Raw genomic sequence first — 14,681 nt, forward strand, 5'->3', positions numbered from 1 at the left:
GAGAGGAGGAGCCGAGGGAAGCATGGCGGCCGGGCTGCAGGGCTCCCGCAATGCGAGGGAGCCCTGCTGCATCTAAAGGAGCCCAGGAGAAGCGGAGTAGTGGCGGAGGGGGTGCGGGCACATTGCCGGTGCCCGCCCCCGCCGCAGAGACCGACCCCGGAGAGGACGAAAGCAGAAGCAGATCACCGGCCGTTGCAGGCGGGGTTCCGGTATGGAAGAGGAGCCCCGTGCTGCCTGATGGAAGAAACCGGCAGTGGTTCCCGCCCCCCCCGCAGCACCAGCGAGATCCCAGTGAGTGTGGGGCAAGGGCTGTACATTTAGAGCGGCCCCGGTTGACAGCGGGCCGCTCCAACGCACGTGGGGGCATTTTCTTTGCTCGGAGCCAGTGAGGCTCGCAAGGGCATTTTCTATTTTGGTAGAAGTGATGCTTTGGGCGGCCCCGGATGGCAGAGGGCCGCCCCGACGTGATTTAGAGCCTGTTGAGGCTCGGGGACATTTCCTTTGACTCGAGTCCCCCGGGAGGGACTCCAACGACCCCCACCTTTGTCTTCAGAGCCAGAGAGGCTGAGTGGGCCATGCTTTGAAATGTCGAGGCACAGAGGGGGGGCTCCAATGACCCCTCATGTGTTTAAGAGCCTGCTAGGCTCAGGGGGGTTAACTTGCTGAGGAGCCAGAGGGCTCCACAGAGAGCGTTTGTTTTCGAGCCTGTGTGGCTCAGTTTGGCGCAATGTACTGCTAGGGCCAGTGAGAGTCCTGCCGCAGTTTTTATTTTCCAGCTGCCCAGCAATTAGTGGGCAGCTGCACCGTTTAGGCCTTTCTGTGGTGTTCCCAGCTGCCCAGCAATTTGTGAACAAAACAGGTGATGGACAGAATGTGGATCAATGTCACACATTCACCCCAGTCCAAAGATCTGGGCCCAAATCCATCGTTTTTTTGCACTCCACACCACCCTGGGTTAGACAATGGCGATATGCAAATCAGCTCTGGCCCTGTGCCCCATGGGAACAGTCCAGTCCGAACTACAAAAGCCATGTCCTTCCCAGAACGGAATCAAGCATCCGAGGACCGGACCGGTTTCGAGGTAACACCTCTCATCAGCCCGGCTAGCTTGACTCCAGTGGTGTGGAGTGCCTGGGACCCACGTCTGAGCATCCCCAGCGCACTTATGGCGGCAATTGCAAACAAAACAGGTGATGGACAGAATGTGGATCAATGTCACACATTCACCCCAGTCCAAAGATCTGGGCTCAAATCCATCGTTTTTTTGCACTCCACACCACCCTGGGTTAGACAATGGCGATATGCAAATCAGCTCTGGCCCTGTGCCCCATGGGAACAGTCTAGTCCAAACTACAAAAGCCATGTCCTTCCCAGAACGGAATCAAGCATCCGAGGACCGGACCGGTTTCGAGGTAACACCTCTCATCAGCCTGGCTAGCTTGACTCCAGTGGTGTGGAGTGCCTGGGACCCACGTCTGAGCATCCCCAGCGCACTTATGGTGGCAATTGCAAACAAAACAGGTGATGGACAGAATGTGGATCAATGTCACACATTCACCCCAGTCCAAAGATCTGGGCCCAAATCCATCGTTTTTTTGCACTCCACACCACCCTGGGTTAGACAATGGCGATATGCAATTTGTGGGCAGCTGCCACGTTTAGGCTTTTTATACTTTGAGACTAGCGCTGCATGGCAGCGCGCCCTGACATTGGACACAGGGCGTCTTCGCCCAACAAGGCCAGTTGGCCTAGGGACTGCCACAGATGGTGGCTTATGTAAGTTATGCGCAATGTGATTCCTATGTTTTTAATAGTAATTGCCTACTGTGTGTTTTTGCGCTATTGACTTATGTTCTGGCACCTCTGAATGTGTAGGTTTATGCATCATGTGTCTTTCTTTCCATGCGCCTCACCTCTGAATGTTTTAGGCATCATGTGTCTTCTTGCGCTGCACCCCTGAATGTATTTTATTGCATCATGTGCTTTATTCTTAACACCTCTGAATGTTTTAGGCATCATGTGTTTCTCTTTATTACTCCTCTGAATGTGGTTCATGCATCATGGGTAATGTGTCCTGGTATACCCCTAAATGTATTTTATTCTTAGGTGGTTGTCCTTTTTAGTACAGGTGGTCCTAGTATGGTCCTGGTTCCTGTTACCAGTGGATACTGGTTGTGATCTTTGTGATTACCATTTTAGGTTTATTATTTTCTTATTCTAGAAGTGCTATATCTGAATCTGACAGTGGCCCATGTGGCCCTGTCTTGTAAATAATCCCTTATGAATGTTGCCTGTGCCAGTTGGCACAATGTACATGTGTGATGCTTATCTGATATGTGTTTTTACAATACAAAAGTTATTTTATAATAACCTTGTGTGGAGTCTCTTTTGTGGTGTGGCTAGCATGTTGTTGCTGTTGTGCGCTTACGCAAATGCTTTACACATTGCCTCCGAGTTTAGCCTTACCGCTCGTGCCAAGCTTCCAAGGGGGTGAGCAGGGGTTATCTTGGCGTGTGACTTCCTTGCCCTGACTAGAATGGTGGTTTCTGCCTGGCTTTGGTGTCAGCCTTAGCCTACCAGAAATAGCCAGTTCTAACAAATATTTTTCGTCCTTCTTTCAATTCTGTCCAAACTCGCTAAGCAGCTAGATCAGTGTTTCCCAAACTGTGGTCCGCGGACCCCCAGGGGTCCGTGACACATTCCCAGGGGGTCTGTAGGCAACAGTTTTAAAAGCACAGAAACGTTTCTTGTATAATTAGCAGCTTTCCAGCAACAATAAAAGTGTCAAGAGAATGCCAGTGATTAATGTACCTGCTGGAGACGGAAGAGAGTTTTGTTCAGTGGCAGTTTTGATTTAACTAATGTAGCACAGAGGGTGAATGTGCCTACTGCAAAGAACGTGTAACATGCATCTTAAAAAGCAGTATTTTATGTGCCTAGGTTCGTGGTTACTGCTTTTGTCACAGAGATGCTTTTGTTACTGTGCACTTTATAAGTGATAATCGTAATCTAGCAGAGGGACCTATAACCTGTCATCAAAGAGCTGCTTGCAAACTGCATGGTACCAGTTAGTAACTAATATTTTGCCCCAGTTATAATTATCCTGATACTGCTAAAAAGATATATTTGGGTGGAAATAAATTTTTTATGTTAAAGTCAATGCTAGCCACTGTGTTATGTTCTGAATCCTGAGTTTGTGCTTTTCCTGACCAAGCACACTTTAAACATTTTATATACACATATTACATGTATGATTCAATGTCTCTATATGTGTGTTATGTAAAGTGCTCTGACATCCTACAATGGTATAAGAGATGCTATAAAACAAATGAAATACATGTGACAGAGGGGCTATTACTTCAATATAAAATACTCAGGGCCAGATGTACGATCTGTTTTTTCTATGCGCGAAAGGGGTTGGCGAACCCGTTTGCGCTTGCAAAAACCTATTGGGCCATGTACATAGCCCATTTCGCGCGTCGCAATTTGTTTGCGACTCTCTAAATAGGTTTTACAACTTGCTATTTGGAAGGGGCATTCCCTTCCAAATAGCGAGTCTCAAAACCATGTACAAATGTTTGCGGTTACAAAACAGTCACAATTACCACCTACTTCAAGTAGATGGTAATGCATTCGCCAATGGACCCCTTCCCCTTTGCAAATGCATGCACAATTATTTTTTAAGGTCAGGCAATGGTCCCAGGGACCTCTGCCTACCCTTAGAAAATGAAAACAAAACGTTTCATTTTCTTTTATTTTTTAAATGCATGGTAAACAGGCTGCATTTTTTGTTATTAGACTGCCTTATTTAAAATCAGTCCGAGACATGGTGGCTTGCAGAGCCCAGCAGGCCACCATCGCTGGGAGGGCTGGCATTCCCAATGGGCTTGCAAATTGCGAGAGGCTCATTAATATTAATGAACCTCGTAATTTGCGACCCCATTGGGAATCCCAAACAGTGTTAAACACACTGTTGTACATTTCATTTAGCGACTCGCAATTTGCCACTCGCAATGTGTCGCCAATTGCGAGGCGCTAAATGAAATGGTCGTACATCTGGCCCCAAAATCCTTAGTACTTTGAGTATTTGTTTTGTGTGCACACATGTGTATTTTTTCGAATTACTGTTTCAATGTTTAAAATTTAACTCATACAAATTGCTTGGGGGTCCCCGGCTTCCAGTGGTAACTCAATGGGGGTCCTCAGGAGTCAAAAGTTTGGGAACCACTGAGCTAGATGATAACTCCTGTTTTCCACCATGGATTTTCTGAAAAACAAATGCAATCAAAATTAGACTGTGCCAGCAGTGCTGCCAGACCCCAAACCCCACCCACAAACACCCGAAACCTCCCCAAAGAGCACCTCAAAGACAAGCAAGTCAGCAAAAACGCAAAAAATATTTCGCCTCGGATTTTGTCCAAACCAATTTTATCCGGTATTAGACCTTCCCAGCAATGGCCCCAGAGCCGTCAACTCACCCGCAAAGAAGTAGAACACCCCCACAAGTGCAGAGTCTTTCTTCATTGGGCGTAATCCAGCCTTCTGCTTTGAGGGAAATAGGAGTCTGGAAGAGGAGGATAGAGGAGCATGTTCTTGTGAACCTGAGGAATGCAGACTGCGGCACCTTCAAATCAATAAGCAAATAAGTGAAGACAGTTCTGCATATGGGCTTCTTTTTGTGATTAAGTGAATAAAGTTTTTATTTATATTGACTTTGCAAAACAAAGAAAGACATACACACAGGATTAAAAGTGAATAAGGACGAAAAAAAAAGTTATTGATTCATTGGCTCATTTTCAGGGCTCGGTGTCAGGGAAGAAGAGTTTGTCCTCATACTCTGCGAATTCAGGCGGGAGTAGGTCACCTGACAGAGAAGAAATTCCCTCATCTAAGTTGGTGCCCTCCTCGTCTTCTTCCGGCATGTATTCTCGTACTTTGTAAACTGGTGGTATGAGGTGCTGATTCATCTTGATCATTGTTTTTTTTTTTTTTAATTTTTAAAACCTTTATTATGAAAGAGCACACAGCTATTCAGCCTAACATCCCGGAGGCAAGGCAGCATGGTGAATCAGGAGAGCAATAGTGCAAGAGCATTCACAACAGAGCATTGAAGGTTGTTTTTATATTTTATATAGAAAGAACTGAAACCAAAGGAAGAAACGCCAAAAGGCGCCAAAGAGTGGCAATGGAATTGAGAAAGCTGTCAGGGTATTGGTAGTGGGCAGTGGAGAGCAAGCAGAGAATCACGAATTCAGGAGAGTAAAACAGGATGGCAGAAGGGAGGAGGAAAGACAGGATCAATCAGTTCAACATATCTCAGTTGGTGTCATAGGCTATGGTGACATACGTTCATCTAGAGAAACAGGTTCTGGCGGCAGGCACACATCGCCCCTGTAAGCATTCCAGGCTCCCCACACTTTACTCCATTTCTGAGGCCTTCCCCTGGCAACATAGACCGTCTTTTCCCGGAACATACACCAATCCATGTTGGCTTTCCATTGTATCACAAGGGGAGCTGTGGCAGCGCCCCACTTTTGAGCGATGTCCCGCTTGGCCACCATGTTACCCATGGTCACCCACCGAGTCTGCGCCGTGTTATGATCAGATGGTTCCCAGATGTTGAGGAGGCACCTTCGAGCCTCTGCATTAGACACCACCCCAGTCACTTCACTCATAATTCGGTGCACCCTCCTCCAGTAGGAGGCAATGACGGGGCATTCCCATAGAATGTGCAGGAAAGTAGCGAGGGCACTACAGCCCCGACGACAAAGTCCGTCGGGCGAGTATCCCATATGCACAAGCCGGGGGCCGGTCACATACACTCTGTGCAAGATCTTGAATTGCACCAGCCGAAGGCGAGAGGATATAGCGACCTCTTTAGGGGAGGACACTGCACTCTGCCAATCCTCATCGTCAATCTCTAGGCCATCTTCCACCCATTGATCACGCACGCCAAGGAGAAGGTCAGTGCGGACGTTGATTAGTTTTTTATATGACAGGGAGATAGCACTATCAGGCATATGGCCATCCAATATTCTGTCTTCCAAGGGAGAACTCTCTGGAATATCGCCCTCCGTCGGTTTGGCAGAGAGCAACGCGTGCCGCAGCTGGGCGTAGCGGAAGAACTCCGAGTCGCCCAACTGGTATTCAGCCTGCAACTTAGGAAAGGTCTTCACGTCACCCTTAGAAATCATGTCGTCCACCTTGGAGATACCTATGAGGTCCCACTTATCGAAGCCCTTGGTGTGCCATAGCCTACCCAAAATATCAGAGTCATACAGAGGGGTGAATCTGGTCAGTCTGCCCTGCCAGCCCTGCGCTTTGGTGATCGCCCGCCAAATGTGGACCGCTGTCCTCGTTGGACCCGACATCCGCTGATCTAAGGACCTCGAGTACAGGGCCCGGTAATAATTACCACCGCCCAGGAGCCACCTGTCCATGGCGTACCCGGGGCTATTCACAGGACCATAGAAACCGTGATTGAGAGCCGCGAGCTGGGAAGACCAGTAATACCGATGCACGTCCGGTAGTACTATGCCCCCGTCGTACCACGGAAGCGTGAGCTTCTTGACAGCGACGCGGGGCCGACCATCCCAGAGCAAGACCCGTTGAAGACTCTCAATCTCCCGAAAGTAGCGGGCCGGAACCGGATCCTGGGTGTTTTGCAAGGCATACAGGAACCTGGGCAAAGACATCATCTTAAATAATGCCGCACGGCCAAGTAGGGAGAGCGGAAGCTTGCGTCAACTGTCCACGTCGCGCTGGAGACGCTGGAGAGGAGGTAGCAAGTTGTGGTCGTATCGCGCCTTCGAACTCCCGGAGATGTAGATCCCCAAGTACTTGAAACCCTGTCTGGCCACCTGGATATTACAGCCTCTGGGGAGGCGCGGCGTATCCCCTTTTAGGACGTACAGGGAGGACTTGGCCCAGTTAATAACTAGGCCGGAGTACCGTCCGAAGAGTCTGAGTACGTCGCAGGCCACGATGAGTGACTTGCAGGGGGAGGTTAAATACAGCAGAATATCGTCGGCATACAGGGAAACTCTGTCTTCAAAGCCGGGGGCCCAGGTTATGCCATGTAGGTCAGGGTGCGTACGCAGCATGGCCGCGAGCGGCTCAAGGGCCAGGGCAAACAGAAGAGGCGACAAGGGGCAACCCTGTCTGGTGCCTCTGTGAAGGGCAAATGACGCAGATAGACGGCCATTAACTGTGACATTAGCCAACGGACTAGCGTAGAGAAGTTTCACCCAACTCACGAACACCGGGCCAAAACCGAGCTTCGTCAACACCGCCCAGAGGTAGCTCCACTCAAGAGAGTCAAAGGCCATTGTGGCGTCAAGAGAAGCAAGGACTGCCGGCTCCTCGAGGGTATGGGCCCTGGCCAGGGCGCCGTAGAGTCGATGCAAATTGAGGGCAGTGTTGCGGTGAGGAATAAAGCCTGACTGGTCCGGATGCACTAAGTTGCCAATAACTCCAATCAGTCGATTTGCGAGTAGTTTGGCAAGGATCTTAGGCTCGACATTCAGGAGAGAAATGGGACGATAAGATCGACACATGTCTCTCGGCTTCCCTTCCTTATGGATGACCACAATGGTGGCCAACCTCTGGTCAAGGGGAAGAAGGCCAGCGTCCAGTGCTTCCAAAAACATAGTACGCAGGTGCGGGGAAACCACGTCCGGTCGAATTTTATATAACTCGACCGGGATGCCGTTGGGACCAGATGCCTTACCCGACCTCAACAAATGGATCGCAAGGGCGATCTCGTCAGCGGATATGCCTCTATCCAAATCGGCACGGTCCTCTTCAGAGAGACAGGGAAGGTCAACTGTCGAGAGAAGCGCCGTCGAGTCAGCCTCGGAGCATTCTGAGGTAGAAGTGCAGACACCCCGGAAGTAATCAGCAAAGGACGCGTAAATGGCACTCGGGTCAGTGACAGCAACCCCGCCGTTGCCCAAAATCTCGGGCACGACGCGGCTAGCCATCTCTCTCCTGTCCAACCAAGCCAGCAACTTCCCAGCCTTGTCCCCAACGTCATAAATACGACCTTGCTGTTCCTTAGCCAAGGCCAGGGCAGCATTCGTGGCAAGATCATGGTATTCCGACTGTTTGAGGGAAAGGGCATGTAGAAGCGCGGGGTAGGGTTCGGGCCCCAGCTGGGAGTCAAGGTTCATGACCTCCTCCTCGATGCGTATCATGTCGGCATCTCTGACTCTCCGGGCCTCCGCAATGAGAGCGAAAGCCTCACCCCTCAAAACAGTCTTAAATGCCTCCCACAGGGTCACGGCCGAGCCAACCGAGCCCTCATTTTCAGAGAAATAAAGGTCGACTGCCTTGGCCAGGAGAGTGCGAGTTTTAGGATTACGGAAATACCACGGGTTAACCGCCACTGGTCGGTCCGACAGGACGATGTCAAAGTCAAATGAAACCCACAACGGGGAGTGGTCGGAAATGCCCCGCGCCAAAAACCGGGCCTCAGACACGGCAGGCGCGTGTGCTGCTAAGGTGAGAACGTAGTCTATATGAGAAAGACTACCATGTGCACCCGAAAGGAAGGAGAAGTGGCAGAGCGTGGGGTGTAAAAGCCGCCAGCTATCCACTAAGCCCATGGACTCAAGGAAAGAAGGCAGCCACAGTTGGGAACTCCGGAGGTCTTTAGGCGGATGACGGTCCAAGGAGCCAGAGCAGACTGAGTTGAAGTCACCCCCCACTACCAGCAAACCAGCAGGCAAAGACAAAATGGCGCCACCAAGGTCTTGGAAAGTACTAGACTGCAGGCTTGGGGGAACGTAAACCAAAAGTAACGTCAGGGCACGCCCTTCCCATCTCCCCGCCACTGCGGCGAAGCGTCCTCTCTCATCAATCATGGTGACGTCTATCTCCAGCGGAAGGGACGTACGTACAAGGACTCCCGCCCCCCGAGAGCCCGAAGAGAACCCAGAGTGGGCCACCATCTTGTACCCTTTGCGGTTGAGTGCTTTGCACGAGTTACCAACCAAGTGCGTCTCCTGCAGGAGGACAACATCAGGCATATGACGTTTAAGCAGTTGAATCACCACCCCTCTCTTGATACGGTCACCCAGCCCATTAACATTCCAACTGATTACTCTTAGTTTCCTACCCCCCATCATCCTGCCGCCCGCCCCACTCAACCCCAACAATCCTCAACAGCAAGTAAAGCTCAAAAGTGGACAGGACCCATTGCCTAAGAGAAAGAAGAGGGAAAAAACGAACAAACAGATAAACTTGCCCAAACTCACCCCCCACCCTGCACCCCTGCATCAGACTAAAGAGCCCCCCAACCAGCAGTGTGCCTGTCGCCCCATTAACTAGTCTACGAAAAGCCCCCAGAGGAGTAGGGAATCTCCACGAACACCTCCTGCCACCCTCCATGCAAACAACAGGAGAGTTAGCAAAGTCAATTAAAGAACAGTATCGACAGTCACATGCAGCAGGGCCACCAACCGCCAAAGTCTTCCAGTAGAGCCAAGTCTCATTGATCCGAACCACCAGTCGCGCCCCCAGCGTGTCCATCGTGATCATCCCGGCGTTGAGGCAGAGTGTCCAGTCATTCACTCACATTTTCGGGGACGTCAAAGAACAGGGCATGGCCCTCATGTTCAATCCGGAGCTTGGCAGGGAACAACATCGAGTACTTGAAGCCCATGTCCCTCAGTCGCCGTTTCACTCCCGCATAACTCTGACGCTGTCTCTGAACAGCCCTGGTGAAATCAGGATAGAAATGTACTTCCGAATTTTGGAACTTAAGCGGCCCATGTCTTCTGGACGCCTGCAGGATCGCGTCCCGGTCCCGGAAATTGAGGAGCCGTGCAACAATGAGTCTAGGCGCCATGCCCGACTTCGGCGGGCCGCCCGGCACCCGGTGGGCACGCTCCACTGAGAAAAAATTACTAAGACCAGAAGGCGCTAAATGGGTCTCTACCAGTTCCTCCACAAAGAGGTCCGTCGCCGCTTCCTCTGAGCCTTCGGGAACACCAATGATGCGGACATTCTGCCACCTGGCACGTCCCTCAAAATCCTCCAGCCTCCTGGAGAAGTGATCCGTAGTCATCCGCAGATTCCGGACCTCAGTCTGCAGGTCCGAGACGTCGGTGGTTAGGCTGGAAGTTTTAATGTCCAATGACTTCACACAGTCATTGGTCTTACCCAGGTCGGCTCTGATAAGGGTGAGATCAACTGCCAAAGTGTCCACCTTGTGGGTCAAGATCTCATGTTGCTTCTGCATTTCGGCCCGGATGCCTATGATGGCCCCCATAATGTCGCTGAGGGTAGGCTCGGAGCCATCGGGCGAGCCCGCCGAAGGAAGGTCTTTAGTGGAGGCCACCGTAGCAGGTGGCGTCCTCGGCTGAACATACCGCTCAATCCTGTTCAGTTGCGTTTGAGACTTGCCGCGAACGCCTTTGTTCGACGTCTTGTCGGGGTCTCCTCTGCCCGCCATGATAGGTCCGATGGGAACAAAGGGGCACGCCACCCAAGCCAGAGCCAAGCGAACCAAGGAGAGGGGTCAAAGCCAGATATTCAGGCCAGGCCTATGGAAGTGAGCAGTGTAGTCACAAGCACTTCGCCGGTAGGGACCTCAAACAGCCACTACGCATTCCAATCGTGTGGAGTGGCGGAGACCGGGGAGACAATGGCCCATCCCTGACACGGAGTTCCACTCGACATAGCTCAGCGTTGGAACCACCGATTTGGAGGCGGAAGGCAGCTCCCGCTTCAGTGATCCATCAGCAATTAGGATCCACCAACGTGGATCAGGATTTCGAGCAGGATATTTGAGGAGGATCGGAGGGTCCGCGGAGCACGAGCTTACGCGGCCATCTTGGTTGCCCGCGAAGCTCCTCCCCCATCTTGATCATTGTTAACCTCTCCACATTTTTGGGCGAGAGGCGGGTCCTTTTGCAAGTTACATTGCCACCAGCAGCACTGAAAACACATTCAGAAGACACGCTTGCGAGTGGGCAAGACAAGAAATTTATAGCTAAATTGGAGATCTCTGGCCACAATTCTTTTTTCCCATGCCAATACGCCAATGGGTCCTCATGAACATAGACCTCTGTTGAGTCATTCATATAGTCCTGCACCATCGACTCAAGTTTCTCCACGGTTCCTCCACTTTGCTTACTGTTTGCTGGGACCTTTTGAGAACCAAACCCAAGGTTAGTTAGCCAATCCTCTTCTTCACACAATGTTACTGTTGTGTCTGGTGCAGATGATCCGGTTGCTGGTGTCTTTAATGGCTGAGAGGTCACTTCTGCCACAGGTGCAGAAGTGGATTCTTTTGACTCCGGATGGCCTGCTGATGCTGATGTACTGCCTTTTCCTTCAATTTCCTGCCGTTCTCTTTCAAACCTCCTGGCTGCCACAGCTAGCCAATGTTTGTACTTTGTAACTTCTGCGTCATCAAAAGGAAAGAATACTCTGCCTGCAAGTGCCTTTTTGTACCGTGGATCCAGAATAGTAGCATAAATGTAATGCTGTTCTGTGTGGATCTTTTGAAGACGTTCATCGCAAAGTAGGCGCTGTGAAAATTTCTCTACCAAATCAAAAGCTTCTTGCTTTTCTTCATCTTTTTGAAACATAGAAGACACCGCCTTCAGTTGGTGCTCTAGCATGCGCAACAATGGGATAGCTTTTCCCAAATTACAGTCCTCCCTGCTGACTGCACGCGTGAAGACCTCAAAAGGACGAAGCATGTCTGTCGGGCTTTTAACTAGCTCCCAGTGCTCCGCATCTAGCCTCAGGTCCTTCATAGCTGTACCCAGTGTAAGGAAATACTGATCGACTACCGTAAACTGCTCATACAGACGCTCAAGCATGTAGAAGGTTGAGTTCCAACGTGTTGCCACCTCCTGGATGAGTGCTTTCACTGGCAGTCGACTTTGATGTAGCCGGCCCCTCAGTTGCTTCCGGGCCTTAAAAGAATGGCTGAAATGTGTGCACATTCTTCGGCAGGTGGTCAGTAACTCGCATACTGGACTTTCTTCACTCAAGAATTTTTTAACAACCAGGTTTATACAGTGCGCCAAACACGGCACTCTGAAATAGTTACCCATATCCATGGCCTTAACTACATTGGCGCCATTATCCGTGGAAACATAACCAATCTTGCGTTTTTTGGGCGACAGCCATTGAAAGACCTTTGTGTTAAACTCCTGCAAAATGTTTTCTCCTGTATGACTTGTCTCCATGCCAAACATGGCTAGTGTTGCATGTTTCCGAGCAGCTTTAAAAACGTTATCCGGCTCAACACCTGCCCTTAGCTTTGCTGTAACTCCTGAAAAAGAGACCCAGTGTGCAGTGATGCACATGTAATCAGTGCCTGCGCCACTGGTCCACATGTCTGTTGTCAGATGTATAGTGTGAACAGCACTCTTCTGCAAAGCTGCCCCAATCACCTCCAGCACATCTGCATGTAGTGTGGGAACCGCAACTCTGGCAAAATAGAACCGGCTAGGAACCTTCCATTTAGGGGAGAGCGTTGCCACTAATTCAAGGAAACCAACCCCTTCCACAAAAGAAAAAGGGAGAAGGTGCAGAGCTAGCATTTTAGCCAGCTTAGTGTTATACAGACGCGTCATTGGGTGGTTGCGTTCAAATGGCGCTTCTGAAGAAAACATGCTTCTAATGGTGGGCTGGACCATGATTTTACGGGATGATGATGATGACTTCTTCGACCCAGTTATGCTTTTTCGCATTGGTGTCTCACTCTCTCCCACACTCTTAGTGTGGCTCACAGGGGGTGTGCTGCTGACAGGGGTACTGGGTGTAAGTGAAGAAATGTTTGACGCTTCTTCCTCCTTGTCACCATCAGATGAAACATCAACGGATACAGTTTGTTGACTTACAATTCGGGCTTCCTTGATCTCCTTTAGGTGCACATGCCATTGGACAGTGTGCTGTCTCTCAAGATGACCTCTCTGGCCTCCGGTACCATAGTTGGTACCAAGCTTACCACGACTAACTGCAAGCTTACAAATGCTACAAATGGCTATGTTTTCCCTTGTTGTGCAAACACTAAAGAAGTCCCAAACTGCGGACTTCAAATGTCTGTGGGGGGCGGAGGAGGCGATACTGGGCATGCTGCTAATGCCAGATGAAGTGGAGGATGTGTGTTGCCGAACTTTACTATGTTGTGCACTTGCACCACCACTAATTGAGGTCGAGGTGGATGGAGGACCCTTCTGGCGAGAAAAAAATATGGAAGCGGTAGGTGGTGGTGAACTAGTTAACTCCAATGATGGTGGTGCCATTGCCTCCTCGACGACAACATCACGCTCAGCAGCTTTTTGGGCTAGGGTTAAAATGTCTGTTTGCTGCATGCCCGCTGAGGCTGGAGTGGCATGTATGATAACTGCGTCGTCGTCGTCAGAGTCTTCATTAGCAGGAGTAATATACGCCACTTCTACAGCACCACACTCCATAAGTACGAGAGTTTCGGGGACCTTCCTTTTGCGCTTAGCTACCTTTGTCAGATCATGGTGTGCCTCCCTCTCAGACGGCTGTGGTGGTTCCCAATTTAGATCCATATCATCAGAAGGAAGGGGGCTTGAAGAAGATGTAGACACCATCCTTGATCTTTTCCTTGCTAGGGATGTGGAAGACAATGAATGATCAGGAGGAGTGGCTTCCTCAAATGATACCTCGGCTTGAATGTCGATTTCCTGATGTGCCCCTACTTCGGGGGGAACAACTATTGTGGGTACTTGTGCCACTCCATGCACCTCTGCTTGCGCATCTCCTTGCGCTGCCTCTCCTTCCACATGTACTTGGGCTTGTACTTGCACATGTGGTTGTTGTTGCGGCTGTGGTTGTTGAACACTCGTCAGATGAGTTACAACAAGCTGTGTTGATTGAGGGACATTGCTGGTACTTTCTTGCGATGAGCCAACATCACTGGCCGATGGCGATTTAACAACTAGACTGGCTGCCTCTGTAGCAGTCAAGGGCTTGGACTTTAGTTGGCGTGGTGGTGGTGGCACTGAGCCCAATGGAGCGGGGGTGCTGCTCCCAGCTTGGTCCCCAGCAGACCCCGCTGCTGCTGCAGGCGTACTTTTTTTCCCCAAAAATGCGGCGGTCGGCACACCAGTCTCCTTGGTAAGTGGCGCCACTTGCTTCTTCTGCTCCTTATTGGCAACTTTCTTGCTAGAGGAGCTACGGGGAACTTTTTTTGGGGCCATCTTCTTCAGATGTCAGAACAGCAGGCCGCAGTTGCACGAATTGCAGAGTTGTCTTGTCTGTGGCCACACGTGACGTCGCGTAACGTTATGCTGCACACACCGTTGCAGGACTTCTTCCTGGCTCTGGTGGTTCTCTTGTGCACCTAAAAGCAATGGAAGACAGAGGAACATCAGTTACACACCCCAAAAAATCAAAAAACACACAAAAATTAGCACAATCCCATGCCATCCATGCCCTCAATGATGTTTAAATTCAAGACACCCCACAGAAAGACTAGGCCCATGCACCACTGAGTACCCTATGGGCATAAAGGATGAAAGCTAGGCAAAATGGGTGCAGGCCTGAGAACACTGCCTGCCTTCAAAATGGCCCCTTGCCCCCCAGTACATGGCCAGGGCCTGCCTGTACCAGCACTCAAAATGGCCCCCCACCCACATGGCCAGTCCCCAAGAGCAGCCTAAAAAATCAAAAAACACACACAAATC

The 14,681-nt window shown here is 50.4% G+C and overlaps 1 protein-coding gene across 1 annotated transcript in view; it reads right to left on the reverse strand.

Annotated features, from left to right (window-relative positions):
* LOC147731078 (uncharacterized) overlaps positions 1 to 14,195 on the reverse strand; it is a 107,727-nt gene extending 93,532 nt beyond the window's left edge. Inside the window, exon 1 of the mRNA XM_086954144.1 lies at positions 12,273 to 14,195. Coding sequence (XP_086810270.1) covers positions 12,273 to 14,195 — 1,923 coding nt within the window. The remainder of the gene's footprint in view (positions 1 to 12,272) is intronic.
* Between the last annotated feature and the right edge of the window lie 486 nt (positions 14,196 to 14,681).

The sequence above is a fragment of the Lissotriton vulgaris genome, chromosome 2_1 (genome assembly GCF_964263255.1).
Source record: "Lissotriton vulgaris chromosome 2_1, aLisVul1.2, whole genome shotgun sequence".
NCBI lineage: Eukaryota > Metazoa > Chordata > Amphibia > Caudata > Salamandridae > Lissotriton > Lissotriton vulgaris.